The 16,479-nt window shown below is 40.5% G+C and overlaps 1 protein-coding gene across 2 annotated transcripts in view; it reads left to right on the top strand.

Moving 5' to 3' along the window:
• Rnf19a (ring finger protein 19A, RBR E3 ubiquitin protein ligase) overlaps window positions 1-16,479 on the top strand; it is a 44,781-nt gene that overhangs the window by 24,330 nt on the left and 3,972 nt on the right. The window contains exons 4-9 of one of the 2 annotated variants that reach the window (XM_021183294.2): window positions 5,750-5,894; window positions 7,258-7,420; window positions 12,703-12,817; window positions 13,285-13,446; window positions 14,884-15,097; window positions 16,277-16,420. In XM_021183294.2, coding sequence (XP_021038953.1) covers window positions 5,750-5,894; window positions 7,258-7,420; window positions 12,703-12,817; window positions 13,285-13,446; window positions 14,884-15,097; window positions 16,277-16,420 — 943 coding nt within the window. The remainder of the gene's footprint in view (window positions 1-5,749; window positions 5,895-7,257; window positions 7,421-12,702; window positions 12,818-13,284; window positions 13,447-14,883; window positions 15,098-16,276; window positions 16,421-16,479) is intronic. The other variant, XM_029469666.1, reaches the window with a different exon arrangement.

The following is a 16,479-nucleotide window of genomic DNA, read 5'->3' as shown; positions in this document are numbered from 1 at the left end:
GTCAATAGAGCTACCCTGGACTTCCCCTGTCCCTGCCTTCCATTTCACCATAGAAGCACTGGGATTACAGATGTGTGTGTACTTCTGTGCTTGTTTGTCTGTCTGTGTGATTTCTGGGGATTCAAACTTCGATCTTCATAAATATGAAGAAAGTACTTTCCTCACTGAGCCCTCTGCCTAGTCCCTATCTGATTTTAAAAATAATAAGTTACTTGACACATAGAGATTGCTTGGTGATTGCGGGGAGGAGATGGGGGAAATGAGGAAAGAAAGGGGTTTATTCAGCTTATACTTCCACATTGCTGTTCATTACCAACGGAAGTTTGGACAGGAACCTAGAGGAAGGAGCTGATGCAGAGGCCATGGAGGGATGCTGCTTATTGGCTTGTTCCTTATGACCTTCTCAGCCTACTTTCTTATAGATGCCAAGATTACCAGCCAAAGGATTGCCCCACCCACAGTGAGCTGGGCCTACCCCATTGATCACTAATTGAGAAAATGCCTTAGAGCTGGATCTCATGGAGGCATTTCCTCACCTGAGGCTTTTTTCTCTGTAATGACTCTAGCTGGCATCAAGTAGACATACAAAATCAGCCAGTACAATTGACCACTTGTCAACTTGACACACAAACATATCACTATTAAACTACAACCTTTCCTTACTTATTTAGCCCCAAGATTGCACATTAAAAACATAAATAACTTTAAAAGTCCCACAGTCTTTACAAATTCAGGCACATTAAAATTTCAGTTCCTCACCAACCCATCTAAAAAAACCTTTGATCTACAGTTTGTCCTGCCCACAGAGTGTTCTGGGACCAGAGCCCAAGCATAATCCCCATCAAAGAGACCAGAGACTTCACCCAGCAACTGATAAGAGCAGATGCAGAGTCCCACAGCCAAACATTGAGTGGAGCTTGGGGAGTTCTGTGGAGGATGGGAAGGAAGGATCAGAGGAACCAGCGGGGTCAGGGACACCACAGAATCAACCAACTGGGACTCATGGGGGCTCACAGAGATCAGGAAGCCTGTAGGGGTCTGACCTAGGTCCTCTGCATATATGTTACGGGTAAATAGCTTGGCGTTCTTGTGGAATTCCTAACAGTGGAAGTGGGGGCTGTCTCTGACTCTTTTGATCATCGTGGGACACTTTTCCTCCTACTGGGTTGTCTCTTCCAACCTTGATGTGATGGTATGTGCCTAGTCTTTTGTAGTTTGTTATACTGTGTCCAGTTGATGTCCCTGGGAAGTCTGTTCTTTTCTGAGCAGAGACATGGGGGTGGGTCTGGGGGAGAAGAGAGATGTAGGGAAGAGACTTCAGTGATGGAAGGAAGGGAAACTGCAGTTAGAATGTAATATATGAGAGAAGAAACAAAAAGTTTCAGTCCCTTTAAAACAGTTTCTTTTAAAATCCAAACTCTTTAAATTGTTGGCTCCAGTAAAAAACAAACAAAGACAAAGTACTTTCCTACTTCAAGAGGGAAAAATCAGGGCATAGTCACAGTCAAATCAAAACCAAACCAAACTCCAGCCATCCGCTCATGATCTTCTGGACTACAAAGGGCTTGAGTCACTTTTCTGTCTGTGCCCTCTGCAGCACACACAGCTTGTCTTCTAGGGTCTGTCTGGCTCCACCCCACTGCTGGGGCTGTTCTTGGTGATCATCCCACAGTACTGGCATCCCTAAAACGCTGGGGTCCTCAGCTGCAACTGGGCCGCACTTTGCCCCAAAGCCTCTCATAGGCTCTCCTTGTGGTGCCAGGCCTCAGCTTCTTTACATGACTTGTTCAGTCCCGGGTCTTCAACCTGACACTGAGGCTGCACCTTCACCCATAACGGCCTCTCCTACCCTCTCACAGTGCCAAGCCTCAGCTGCTCTTCATGACCACTTCATGCCTTCAGAAACCAGTACTACCTGGGTGACTCTGACACTGCCGAGCTTGGTTGCTAGCACTTGAGGTCCAACCTTGGCCTCCTCTGGAACACAGCTTCTCTGTGTTCTCAGGAACACTTCCCAGAAGATTTCACCTTAGTGATGCTGATCTCCTCTTAATCACTGCTAATTTCTTAGCTCCAGCTAACCAGCATCAGTTGTCCCAGTAATTCAAAGGTTTTATTTCAGTGGTGCTGGTCTCTTGTTAATTGCACCTAACTCTACAGCCCCAGCTGACCAGAATGGCAGAATCTTAATTCAGAATGGCAAATGACTCTAATCTTTAAACTTTCCTCTGAAGCTTCATAAGCCAGGCCTCCATCTTCTGCATTGTTCTCAACATTCTTATCCTCAAAGCTCTTAAAGACTTCTCAACTGAGCCCTTAGCATTCACTGGCCCATCTAACCCCAACTTCCAATGTTCTTCCACTGTTTTGCCCAAAACATGGTCAGGGCTGTCACAGCAATCCCTCATTATTCTGGTACCAACTTGTCTTAGTTAGGGTTTCTGTTGCTGTGATGAAACACCATGACCAAGTTGGAGAAAACAAAGCACTTGGAAAGCAGAGGCAAGCATATCTCTGTGAGTTCAATGCCAGCCTGGCTTACAGAGATAGTTCCAGGATAGCCAAAGCTACATAGAGAAACCCTGTCTTGAAAAACAGCAGTAAAAAAAGGTGTCTTATGTTTCTCTTATAGAAACCTTACTCTTGATATATTCTTGTTTAATAAACACAGAAAGTGGGTCTAAGATTGGAAAGATTTTTCTGTCATTGACAGCAACAAAAAAAGCCACTGAGTATAGTCTGTATCTATTATTCATAAATGCATGGTATATAAAACTTGTAAATACATTTAATAAATAGTAATTTGGAATGTATTACTTGGATTGAATAATTTATAGGTTTTTCTTTTTGTATGAATACCATATAATTAGATTATGTTTCATTTAAATATTTTGTGAAATAAAACTTTATATGTTCAATCTAGGAGTAAGTGCATAAAAACCATACCTTACTCAGGAAGACACACAGAACTTCTAGGTGTCTTTAGGCAGGAAATTAAGTTACCTAAGAATTTTCTTTGTTCATTGGAATTTTAATCCCTAGGAAACATTTTGTCTTGATAGTAACAACAGAAAAATTTCAAAAATATAAAAATTTGTAAAAAGAAAAGAAAAATAATGTATTCCTACCAACCAGTAATACATATTCGTACCAACCAGTAATATATTGAGATTGTCATATACTTTATCCTGCTTGAGAACAAGTCTCTTAAGCTTTACTATGGGTTTAATATTTTATATAATATACTTGAGTTTTCCTTCTTATTTGCCTACTGGCTTGTTTGCATTTCCTCTCCTAAAGATCTGAGGCCGAATGCAAAGGCATTAGCAATAATTGTAATAACTATGCATAGGGATGCAGAAAGAGTTTCGGGAGGCTCTGGTCCTGGAGACTGAGCAGCAGCCACTGCATGTTTTCCTCGGAGATAACAGTCGTGCTTTCCTCTGCCTGCAGAGGTGTGTCTGTCCACAGGACACACAGACATGTAGAGTCATAGAATAAACTCCAGACTCCTTTTCCTCTGTGACCCGAACAAGGCATTTGTCCCAACTTAAAATGAAGACACTAACAATGCTTATGTCTGTGGGGTTGCAACATTTCTAGCTCATACACATTCTTACAATGTTAGATATGGAAATGCCACAGAAATCTGCTAGAGATTTGAGCTTGTGTGAACCATCATTAATTAAGAAGGAACACTGCAATGGCTTTTGATATTTTTAAAAATGAACATTGCAAATTAGTTATCTAAGCAAATATTGGGCTTCCTCCAAATAGTCACCCTGGGAGAGTATATGTAACCATGTTATACTGGAAGCTCTGCTTGTAGTAACTAGCAAATTCTGCAAAGGCTCTATTGGTTTGGCTTGAATGTGGTTATCTGTTGAAATAACCAAAGTTCTTTTATAGCTAAGTAAAACTAGTGGTATCATGCCAGGTAAACCAGGGATTTGGTTCAGGCGGGTTTGTGTTCAGCTTTCTGATGTTGTGACACAACATTGTTACATACAAAGTTCACACTCTAGAACTATGCGATAGTTACCTCCACCCTCAAAAAATCCAAATATAATGTCATAATGTTTAATAAGTTTACATTTTGTGTTTGCTGCTTCTTAAGCAGATAGGAATAGCATTTCTTTTTGAAATATATGTTGTTTTAGGTGTAAAAGACAGCTTTTTTTTTTCTTATCCTGTGTTTAAAATTTGTAATGCAAATGTTATATTCTTAAAATCATTTAAATCATATAAATGCTTTTTATATTCTAGAAATTAATCATTTATCTTTGTCTTTGGCTGCTTAGAGCCATTAGTTTGCTCAAAATAGCTTGAATTATTAAAACACTAATGTGAGCCTTACTAATTTTTAAGTTATAAACAGCTTTACAAGAAACACTAAGAAAACTTGAACTCTTTGATAAAGCAGTTAAAAATTAAGCATAAAACTTGTAGAAAGGAAAGTAGAATATTAGCTTAATGTTTTAAAAAGTAGTAGCATGGGCTGAAGAGATGGCTCTGTGGTTAGTGCTCTTGTAAAGATTTTGAGTTCAGGGCTGGTGAGATGGCTCAGTGGTTAAGAGCGCCGACTGTTCTTCCAAAGGTCCTGAGTTCAAATCCCAGCAACCACATGGTGGCTCACAGCCATCCGTAACAAAAATCTGATGCCCTCTTCTGGAGTGTCTGAAGACAGTTACAGTGTACACACATATAATAAATAAATAAATAAATCTAAAAAAAAAATCACATTTAAAAAAAAAAAAAGGATCCTGAGTTCAATTTCCAGCAACCACATGGTGGCTCACAGCCATCCGTAACAAAAATCTGATGCCCTCTTCTGGAGTGTCTGAAGACAGTTACAGTGTACACACATATAATAAATAAATAAATAAATCTAAAAAAAAAATCACATTTAAAAAAAAAAAAAGGATCCTGAGTTCAATTTCCAGCAACCACATGGTGGCTCATAACCATCTGCAATGGGATCTGATGGGATCCTGGTGTGTGTGTCTGAAGACAGCTACAGTGTGCTCATGTAATAAAATAAATAATTCTTTAAAAAAATAATGGCATGGAACAAATACTTAAACCCAGTGGTTGGCATTATAAATACATTTTCTGAACTGCATTTAAGATAGAGAATATAGTTAGGTAATGGAAGCCATTAGATAACTACAGGTTACTACTTAAAGAACAGCTAGAATTCAAATGGTAGTATAGCTCTTATCTTTTGTTGATGCCTAAGGTTATCTACAACTGGATTTTGAACTTGGCACTGTTGTGTATTTTGTAACAGGTTAATCCTATACTTTCATTCATGACACTTGAACAGAAAGACAGAGAGCACTCACTAGCAGTCCTGAGGATAAGAACGGTTGCCTTTATTCTGAAGCTGTTCTCTGTGATTTATAGTGTTCATGGTTGGTGTCATTGCAAGAGAAGGGAGTTCCCACGGCGTTTGGTTGTGTACAGTGCCTTAGTTGAATATGAAGTGGCCACTTCCTAAAAATGTGGCCTCTTCACTGAAAGAGCAGCATATAGTTCTGAACTCCCCTTTGTCTTTATTCTTTGTTCTCATTGCTACAATGTTTGAAAAAATGTTTACAACCTGAAAATTTATATATTTTTTCCATACTAAAACCAACAGTCTAAAACTGCCACTTAATGAACTGTAATTGCAAAGATTTGTTGGGTAATGTTATGACTGCTAATGTTCTATACACTTTATATTTTCTTGTCTCTTTGTTCCTTATAGCTGATGATATAAAGCCATGTCCACGATGTGCTGCTTATATAATAAAGATGAATGATGGGAGTTGCAATCATATGACCTGTGCTGTCTGTGGTTGTGAGTTTTGTTGGCTATGTATGAAAGAAATCTCCGATTTACATTATCTAAGGTAAGCTTGTGGAGAGAACTATTTATGCATAAATAGACTTTACACTGTATATCAGAGTTTTTGTTTACAAAACAATATTAACCTAAAGAATTTTATTCCTAAGATTTATAAGCTACATAAAGAGATGGATTTTATTTTTACTTATATAAGCTTAAAAGTTAACAAATTGGGCTGGTGAGATGGCTCAGCAGTTAAGAGCACCGACTGCTCTTCCAAAGGTCCTGAGTTCAAATCCCAGCAACCACATGGTGGCTCACAACCACCTATAATGAGGTCTGTCTGCTGGTGCATCTGAAGATAGCTACAATGTACTTACTTATAATAATAAACAGCTGGGCTGACCAGAGTGAGCAGAGGTCCTAAATTCAATTCCCAACAACCACATGAAGGCTCACAACTACAGTGTACTCATATACAAAAAATAAATAAATCTTTAAAAAAAAAAAAGCACCAGCTGCTCTTCCAGAGGACCGTGTGACCGTGTTTGACTCCCAGCACCCACATGGTGGCTCACAACCATCCACAATTCCAGTTCGGAGGATCTAACACCTTCCTCTGGCCTCCAGGGCACTGCACTTACATTGTGCCAACCAAACACCTATATATATTTTTAAAAAGTTAACAAATTATACTTAAATAACTTAGAATTAATAAAAATAGGAAGTAAAGGTTCCCAGTGTGACTGTTGAACTTTAGTGCTGATGTTTGCTGTTCTGTGCAGTTAATCCAGCTCTTAACTTCCTTATCAATAAATTGTCTCATTTAGGCCCCCAAGCTCGGTTGGTTAACTAATTAATTAAGTTGGTTTTTGAGGCAGGGCTTCTCTGTGTAGCTATCCTAGAACTCGCTCTGTAGACCAGGATGGCTGTAAACTCACAGAGATCTATTTGCCTCTGCCTCCCAAATGCCAGGATTAAAGCATAGGCCACCACAGCCTGTCCCAAGGTGAATTTATGAGTGTATCAGTACACTCTTCAGAAACTTAGGTTTTGAAAGTCATGGAGAACTAGGGATAAATTTAAAATCATAATTAGCAATGTCCTGTTCTTGTAACTTTAGTGGATCTTTCTCTAATCTTTTGGCTTTTAAGTGAGCCCAGAGTAAAAAGGAAGGGGTAATGAAGTATGAATGGGTAATGAAGAGGTAGTTCTTTCTGCAGTTGTTGCTTTGATGGTTTGTAGTTTATTTGTCCTGCTAGTTCCTAACAGCTATTGTATAATTCCCTTCTCAGTCCCTCAGGTTGTACTAACAGCTATTGTATAATTCCCCTCTCAGTCCCTCAGGTTGTACTAATAGCTATTGTATAATTCCCCTCTCAGTCCCTCAGGTTGTACTAACAGCTATTGTATAATTCCCCTCTCAGTCCCTCAGGTTGTACTTTTTGGGGGAAGAAACCCTGGAGCCGAAAGAAGAAAATCCTGTGGCAGCTGGGAACCCTTGTTGGTGCTCCCGTAGGGATTGCTCTCATAGCTGGCATTGCCATTCCTGCCATGATTATTGGCATTCCTGTGTATGTGGGCCGCAAGGTAAGTGCCTCTTATTGCCGCAGCTTACTCTAAATTTTGTCTTCTTTTATTTTTATTTTTATTTATTTATTTATTTTTGGTTTTCCAAGACAGGGTTTCTCTGTGGAGCCCTGGCTGTCCTGGAACTCATTCTGTAGACCAGGCTGGCCTCGAACTCAGAAATCCGCCTGCCTCTGCCTCCCAAGTGCTGGCATTAAAGGCGTGCACCACCACTGCCCAGCTAATTGTGTGTCTTCTTAGTAACAAAGGCCCTTTGCTTTGTTCTTTAACATAGAATTTGGTTTAAAATTCTTTACTATAAATGTTTTGGGCTGGGGATATAATTCTATTGGTAGAATTTTTCATGGTAAAGTCCTGGATTTGTTCTCTGGCTCCACAGAAACTGGGTGTGGTGGCCCATACTTGTAATTCTGACACTCCAAAGTGGGAGCAGAAGGAGCAGAGGTTCAGAGTTGTCATCTTCAGGATATAGGAAGCTTGAAGCCAGCCCATATGTCTCAAAAATAAACAAACAAGGAAACTAACAAAGACCCTATTTTATACAGTAAACTCGAGTGTTTTGCAAGCTAATATGCATGTATTAAAAACAACCTTCATTTAAAATAGTCACAATCTCTGTGCTATAGATTGAATGTCTGGTACGAAGTTTCGAAGGATAATTGACATTGTTCTCCCGCATATATCCTTGTAAAGTTATTTCTGTGAGATATTTAAGATAGAAATTAATAGCAGCTAAGAAATGCATGCCCTCAAGCAAAAAATAATTAATGAGTTCTTTAATTCTTTACTCTTCAAAGTTTTTTCTACCTCCATTATATTACTGCTGTTAATAGAGTTTACAAGTTATAACAGTCTTTGAAGGAAGTCCATTGCCAGCATTTGCTGATTCCTACCGCTGTCCTATAAATGTTGATATGTGTCATTCGCTAAGTAACCTGTTTTTGAAGAACTAATGAAATAATTTATGAAGTACTAAGAAGTCTGTTGCCATCTCAGTTAAATTAAGTAAATGTCAAGAAATTATGTGATCCTAGACTAATAAGAACAAAGAAAACCATTTTCATAGGGAAATTAACAGTTGAAAAGTCCAAACTTTATGGAGGGTGGGGTGTCCCTGTGTAGTCACTATGTGGTCGTGGCTGTTCTGGAACTCAGGGATCAGCCTGCCTCTGCTTCCCAAAGGAAAGGTGTGTTTCACCACACTCAGCCAATGATGAGTCCTAATGTAGCACCCTAGGTATTTTAGCTTCTAATCTGTGTGTTGAAATAGTAAAGTTTACATTTACTTGTTCATGGTATGTGTGTGAGCCCCTGAGTAGAGGTTAGAGGACAACTTGCTAGAGTTGGTTCTCTGCTTCAACTCTGTTGTTCAGGGGTCACAATCAGATCATCCGGCTTGACAGCAAATACTGTTACCTCTGAACAACAGTGCGCTTTAGAAAGGTTATATAATTGATCTTTACTTACATGGAAAGGGATGGAACAGGAACTTGAGTCCAAGTAAATCTGTATATGAAGTCCCTCATAAGTTTCAGTCTAGCCATTGGGCACCCAGTCCTGGAAGAAAGTACTTATCTATGCTATTGCCAGATGGCTGCTTCTTAGCTTGGGTTTCTGTTGCTGCAATAAAACACCATGACCAAATAAATAAATAAATAAGCAAGGAGGGAAAGACTTATTGGGCTTATGCTTTCACCTTGTATTCTATCACTGAAAGAAACAAGAATAGGAACTCAAGCTGGGCGGTGGTGGCGCACGCCTTTAGAGACAGGCAGATTTCTGAGTTCGACACCATCCTGTTCTACAAAGTAAGTCCCAGGATAGCCAGGGCCATACAGAAAAACCCTGTCTTGGAAAAAAAAAAAGAGAGAGAGAGAGAGAGAGAGAATGGGAACTCAAACACGTTAGGAACCTGGAGGAGGAGCTGATGCAGAGGCCATGGAAGGGTGCCGTTTACTGGCTTGCTCCCCAAGGCTTGTTCAGCCTACTTATAGAACCCAGGACCACCAGCCCAGATNCAGCACCACCCACCATCACTGGGCCCCACCAGTCACTGATTAAGGAAATGCCTTAGAGCCGGATGGATCTTATGGAGGCTTCTTGTCATTGTGGTTTGCTCCTCTCAGATGACTCGAGCTTGGGTCGAGGTGACATGACAGCCACCACGGCCACTGTTGTTAGGAAATCCTTAGGTGGAGTCAGACTTTCCCATTGTGTCTTAGTTCTGTGTCTGCATAGTGCTCCTAAATTTAGGATGAGAATGATCTTCTGCAAGACAGCTACATGGACTTCATTTGACTGCATGTCTGGTGCTTGCAGAAGCCAGAAGACAGCATGAGATCCCCAGAATGGGAGTTACAGACAGTTAGGAGCCGCCATGTAGTGCTGGTACTCAAACTTCACTCTCTGGAAGAGCAGCATGTACTGTTAACTGCTGGGTCATCCTTCTAGCCCTGAAAATACAATCCAAAAAAAAAAAAAAAGGAAAACCAACATTACTTTTTAATTAGTTTTCATAGAAAGGCATATAGCTGGTTGGTACGGTACTTTGTCTAACTTTTAGGAGGTTCTCTGTTAGATCCCAGATAGGAAAAAAAAAAAAAAAAAAAAAAAAAAAAAAAAAAAAAAAAAAAAAAAAAAAAAAAAAAAAAAAAAGGAAAAAAAAGTTTTGGTGACTGGTGAGGAGGAACATAGATATATCTCTAAGTGTTTATTTCAGAAGGCTCTTAAATAACCCTGTAAAGTCAGTGAGTTAGGGCCACAGCATGGTGGTAGAGCATACAGCACGTGCAAGGGCCTGGATTTTATTCAAAACACTACAAAGAAGAAAAATAAATTATTTCCAATATACAAACTGTTGCTGTGATAAAACACAATGACCAAAAGCAACTTGGTGGTGGAAGCGTTTATTTGGTTTAGCTTCCTGATCACAGTTGATCATGGAAGTTGGGATGGAACCTGGAGGCAGGAACTGAAGTACATTCCTTGAAGAGCTCTGCTTTCTGGGTTGTGTTCTTATATGGCCCAGGACCACTTGCCCAGAGGTGGAAACACCTACTGTAGGCTGGGTTATCAAGCATTAATCAAGAAAATGCCCCACAGGCATGCCCATGGGTTAATCTAGTGTGAGCATTTTCCTTCCTTCCTTCCTTCCTTCCTTCCTTCCTTCCTTCCTTCCTTCCTTCCTTCCTTTCTTCCTTTCTTCCTTTCTTTTTGCTTGTTTGGTTTTTTGTTGTTGTTTTTTCAGACAGGGTTTCTCTGAAGCCCTAGCTGTCCTGGAACTTGCTTTGTAGACCAGGCTGGCCTTGAACTCAGAGATCAACCATCTCTGCCTCTGGAATGCTGAGATTAAAGGTGTGTGCCACCACTGCCCAATTTAGTATGGGCATTTTCTCTGTTAAGGGTCCCTCTTCCCAAATGATTGTAGCTTATGTCAGGTTGACAGAACACTAAGCAGCACAGGAGCCTATTTTAATAACCTTTCATGCAGTTTACCAAAAAGATTTTTATTGAAAGCAAAACTATTTACTTAGGTACTTAGAAGTAGAAGGGAAAGAGATAGACTAAACATGCTGGCAAAAAAAAATTTTTAGAGTGACAATCAGCCTGTAACTCCAGTACTTGGGAGGCTAAACCAGGATTGTAGCAATTATGGGCCAGCCTAGACTGTAGTCCAAGACTCTGCATCACAAAAAATGTGAAGTGCCTATTGTTGTTTATACATGCACCTAAAGAGCAGGTTGATGTATTAGTGTTTCCTTTAAATAATGTTCTGTGATGTTTGGAATTGTACCAGCTCAGGAAAACCTAGTACTAGTAAGTCCAGAAAGTGCCAGAAAACATCTTTTAGTTACAACAAAAAGTAGAAGATGTTCCAAGAATAACAAACAAGCTAGGCATGCATATCACCAGCATTTAGGAGGTAGAAGCAGGTGGATCAGGAGTTCAAAGTCATCCTTGGCTACATGATGAGTTGAGGAAGGCTTGAGCTACATGAGGTTAGGTGTTAAGAAGCTAGGGGGTGAGGTCTCGGGAGATGGCTCAGTGATTAAGACTCTTCCAGAAGAGTTCTCAGTACCAGTGGACAGCTTACAACTATCTGTAACTCTAGTCCCAAAGGATCCAGTGACCTCTGCTGGCCTCTCTGGCCAAAGGGCACACACATGGGTCACATACACATATAATGAAGTTTTAAAAATGAAAGAAACTAGTAGACGCCTCCAAAGATGATAGGCTGTGCTGTACATCTATACTCCCAGCACATGGGAGGCTGAGGCAGGGGGATTACCTCAACTTTGAGGCCAGCCTGGACTGTATATAGAGCAATGTCCTGTCTTAAGAAGAAAAGAAGCGGGGCGGGGGCAGGTGGCGGGTTGGGGAGGGCAAAAGTTGACAGAGGGTTCCTTTCCTTCCCATGATCTCATCTGTGTAGCTTAGCTTTGCCCTGCTGCAGGACCATGCCCAGGAATGGCTGAAAAGGAGCTGTAGAACAAAACATAGAAGGGAGGACCTAGCACTTTATGTTAGAGACTACCTGTGTGCTCTGGAGGCTGTTCACTGTTCACAAGATGTCTTGAAACAGATGGGGAAATGCCCTTCATTAGTTTGGCTCTTACAGGCCCAAGAACAAAGCTACTAAAGTATTTCCCACTTTCATTTAGTAACTCACAAGCCATTTTTATGGCAATAATTCTATTTACTAATGTGGACTGTATAATGATGCTAAGTAGATTTAACTCCTTTGGTAACCATTACTTTTCCTTGTCTACTTATTTGAACTGCAAATAGATAGGATTTTGATAATAATTTTGTTAATATTTTCTATCATAAAAAGGTATCTGGAGAAAAGTTGTATTTTAGTGATATTTGATTCATACAGCCCCTGTTTAGACTCAGCTTTTTCTTAGGAGTAAGAACAATGGCAGAAACCTCTCCTGGGGGCAGATTCAGGGGGTCTTCTTTAGAGAGAAACCTGTGGAACTCTAATATTGTTTCTGTGAGATGGAATCTCATGGCCTGGGCCAGCTCTAAAGCAGCACTGTGCACAAGAATGATGTTTAACTTGTGACTCAAACTAAGATCTCCTGAGCCACTGCCTTCTTCTGTAACCAGGTCCTTAATAAGGAGCAATTTTGATATTGTGGTTTACCTTGAAGTAGAGCATTTGATTGAGAATGTGTGAGAAATTACTTCAGCTTTCTTGTACGGGAAGAACTATTTCATCTAAACTAAATTTGTAATTTTTTTCTCTCTCTAAACTTCCGTTCCCATTTAAATTTAAGATTCATAATCGCTATGAAGGCAAAGATGTTTCAAAACATAAGCGGAATCTGGCCATAGCAGGCGGTGTCACCCTGTCTGTAATCGTGTCTCCGGTGGTAGCTGCAGTGACTGTAGGTAAGAACGTGCTTTTAATCTTAGAAAGGTATTTTTAACTGCTATGTTGTTGCTAAGAGTATTACTTTTAAAATGAAGAAGCAGTCTAAGTAGAACCTACAGAAGATTTCTCAAGTAACTTCATTAAAAGTACTGTAGTCTCGAGAACCTAGTTTTAAGGCTGGGGCTTTAGTTCAGGGTTTCAGCGCTTCCCTCAGACATACACATAAGGCCCTAGGTTTGGTCCCCAAGAACCTGTCAGGATAACTGATTGAGTAGCCCTTCTCCTCCAGTTGAGTTGAGGAGCTTGTACTAAAAAGTTCACAGACTCTTCTGTCCCTCATGGACACCCGAAGGCTGCCTGGGAGTCTCATATTTGCTGTGTTCTAGCCAGATCTTCAGAGCTCTGTATACCTTCTCCTGAAATAGACATCATATTTCTGTGGTTTATTTTTGGTTTCTAATGACTTGATTTTACTCCCTTCTAGGCATTGGTGTTCCCATCATGCTAGCTTATGTCTATGGTGTGGTCCCAATTTCCCTCTGCCGAAGTGGGGGTTGTGGCGTCTCTGCGGGCAATGGGAAAGGAGTGAGGATTGAGTTTGATGATGAGAACGACATAAACGTCGGTGGGACTAACGCAGCCATAGGTGAGTCCTCAGACAGGAAAGGACTCGTGTCTTCATTATACCCTTTACTAGGCTCACTCTCCCTCTTCTCTCTTCTTCTCTCTCCTCTTTCACTCTGAGACAGGCTCTCACTGTAAAGTCTTGGCTGGCCTGGAACTTACTGTACACAACAGGCTGGCTCTTCTTCCCATGTGATGGGATTAAAGGTCATACCTGACGGACGGCTTGTAGTTTTCATCCAGAAGCACAGCTATGAAAGGAACTATCCAAGGCAGGCGAGTGTGAGAGAGAGAGGTGGTTCTGGGTGCTTAACTCTTACTGAGAATGCCCTTTGCCTGCACTGCTGTGCTCGGTACGTTGTGACGTCCTGAGAAAAGGATGTGAGGAGAAATGAAGTGAAAACAGTTACAGAGGACCGATAAATCAAAACATTGTCTGTATTATTCAAAGAAATACAAATTAGAACTGTCGTGGGCAGAAGTACAAAGAACCAAAGGCTTTACATACTGCCAGTAGAGTGTCAGTGATCAGCTTGCTTTAAACAGTGCTTTTTCTATACCCAGCAGTTTTTGTCACACGTGTTTTGTACTTTATGTGCATCTCTACAAGTGTCCCAGCCAGCTCCTCAGAACCCTGTCACTTTACTTTTGATTACCTTCTCTTGAAATCTCACGATTGTCTACATGGAGAGCAGGGTGTCAGACGACCTTGTTAAGGTCCGACTCCTGCCCTGACTATCTGCACACACCCCTTCCCATCCTGTCCTACCCCACCTCTCTTCGAAGATGACAGCCACACTCCTGTTTCTGGGCTTTTAAACTTGTGCTTGCCTCTGCCTGGAATACTCTTCTCTCACATAATTTTACAGCATACTTCTTCCCTGCCTACGAATGTGACCTCATAAGAGGGCTTCATGGTCACATCCTAAAAGCTGTGTGCAGGGCCACTATCTCTCCTTACTCTCTTACCTCCAGTGGTTCTCATAGCTTTGTTATACTATGATTGGATGTGTAACAGAAACCCAAATACTGGCATAAATAAGTAAATTCCTCAATACAAAGCATGTGAATAGTACTGTAAAATTAGAGCATAATGCTAACATGTCTTACAGTAGTTACAGACAATTAGAACTATAAACTATGAAATCAACTTCTTTCCCCATCTTTACTGATCTAGAAAATAGGATCTCTCACTGGAACCCCATGCTGGCCAGGGAGACCTATTAAATAGTTCATTTAAAATTCCTACAACTTCTGGAATTAGCCAACAAAATAAGAAAATGACATCTTCAATTTAAGGCCAGTCTCAAATTGAGCTGCACACCCTGAACTAGTTCTCTTTATGCCTAAGCATGGATGTAGTTTGTCCTTTGTAGTCTGAGATGATGTAGGAGTTGAAAGCCAGGAACATGAGGGAGGGGTCACTCCTATTTCATTTCTTGAATTATTTTACATTCAGATACAACATCAGTAGCAGAAGCAAGGCACAACCCTAGCATAGGAGAGGGAAGTGTCGGCGGCCTGACTGGCAGTTTGAGTGCAAGTGGAAGCCACATGGATCGAATAGGCACCATTAGAGACAACCTGAGTGAGACAGCCAGCACCATGGCATTAGCTGGAGCTAGTATCACGGGCAGTCTGTCGGGAAGTGCCATGGTAAACTGTTTCAACAGGTAAGTAAGAGCTGTTTGCTTTGTTTTGTTAAAGGCCAGATATTAATTAGATGAACAATTTAAATACAAAGCGTGATAATTATCCTAAGGTTAAAAAATAAAATTTGGGGAAAGTTGATAAGATTTTTTTTTTTTTTTTTACTGTACTTGATACTGGTGGAATAAAAACTAAGTCCTGAGGAATAGCACTGCCCCTGTTAAAGCTCACCTAATTGCTGGAGCTGTGTGAGTGAAGGGAAGGCCGTGACTTGCCTGGCCCCTGCTTCTGTGAGACTGACTGTCTGAGGGAGGGAGGGAGGGAGACTTGACCTGAGGCCTGGGGAACTGGTGGAGTCAGGGTGCCCCAGATCCTGACAACAGCCTGGAGCAGTCGGTCGCCCTGCACCCTAAAGTGACAATGACCATCTCTCACTAATTCTCACTCATACCCGTAGAGATACAAGGAAAAATTAACATATTTATCTTACCTTGTTTTGTTTGTTTTTCTGATTCACCATTTCTGTTTTAGCTTTTTTATGTGAAGGAAGGTAGATGAATTAAAAGATAAATCAGTCATACTTATCTTAGTTTGGGTAGTTTATAGTTGGACAGAAATTAATTGTAGTGGTATATATTGTTACCTCTTATTATACAATCAGATGTGGGCTGAAGTTGTTTATTAGAATCCTTTCAGTATAGGATTTTTTTTTCATTATTATTTGAGATGAAGTCTCACTATATAGCCCTGGCTAGCCTAAAACTCAACATATAGGCCAGGCTGCCCTCAAACTCAAATGATCAGCCTGCCTTTGTCTCCTAAGGGGATAGGATTAAAGATGCTTGCTACCATATGCAGTTAATAATTTTTTAATTGCTTGCTGATTTTTTTTTTATGTTTATCGGTCAGTATATTCTGACTTTGTATTGTGTATTGAAACAAAGGACTGTATCCTAGTGAAAATGAAGGAGAACTTTAAGATGTTTTTTGTTTGTTTTTCTCCTTTTGGTCATGTTCTCTTGACTCTCTTGGGCGGATGTTGTTCAGTATACCACATTATTATCTGTATCATCAACAAATGGGAACCGAAGAGTTGCAGTGTCTAACTTCATTACTGAAGCTTTTACCTGACTTATATAAGATATGCATTATGATTGCTAAGCTATAAATGATGGAGGGCTTATATAACCTTTCCCTTTAAGGTTGGAAGTACAAGCAGATGTACAGAAAGAACGGTGTAGTCTCAGTGGAGAGTCTGGCACAGTGAGCTTGGGAACAGTTAGTGATAACGCCAGCACCAAAGCAATGGCGGGATCCATTCTGAACTCCTACATCCCTCTGGACAGGTAAGAAATCGTGCTTCTTCCTATAAGGTCAGAAAGTTTTTTAAAATTTAAATTAAAAG

This window comes from Mus caroli, chromosome 15 (genome assembly GCF_900094665.2).
Source record: "Mus caroli chromosome 15, CAROLI_EIJ_v1.1, whole genome shotgun sequence".
NCBI classification, from domain to species: Eukaryota; Metazoa; Chordata; class Mammalia; order Rodentia; family Muridae; genus Mus; species Mus caroli.
This window is presented reverse-complemented; position numbering and strand designations above follow the sequence as displayed.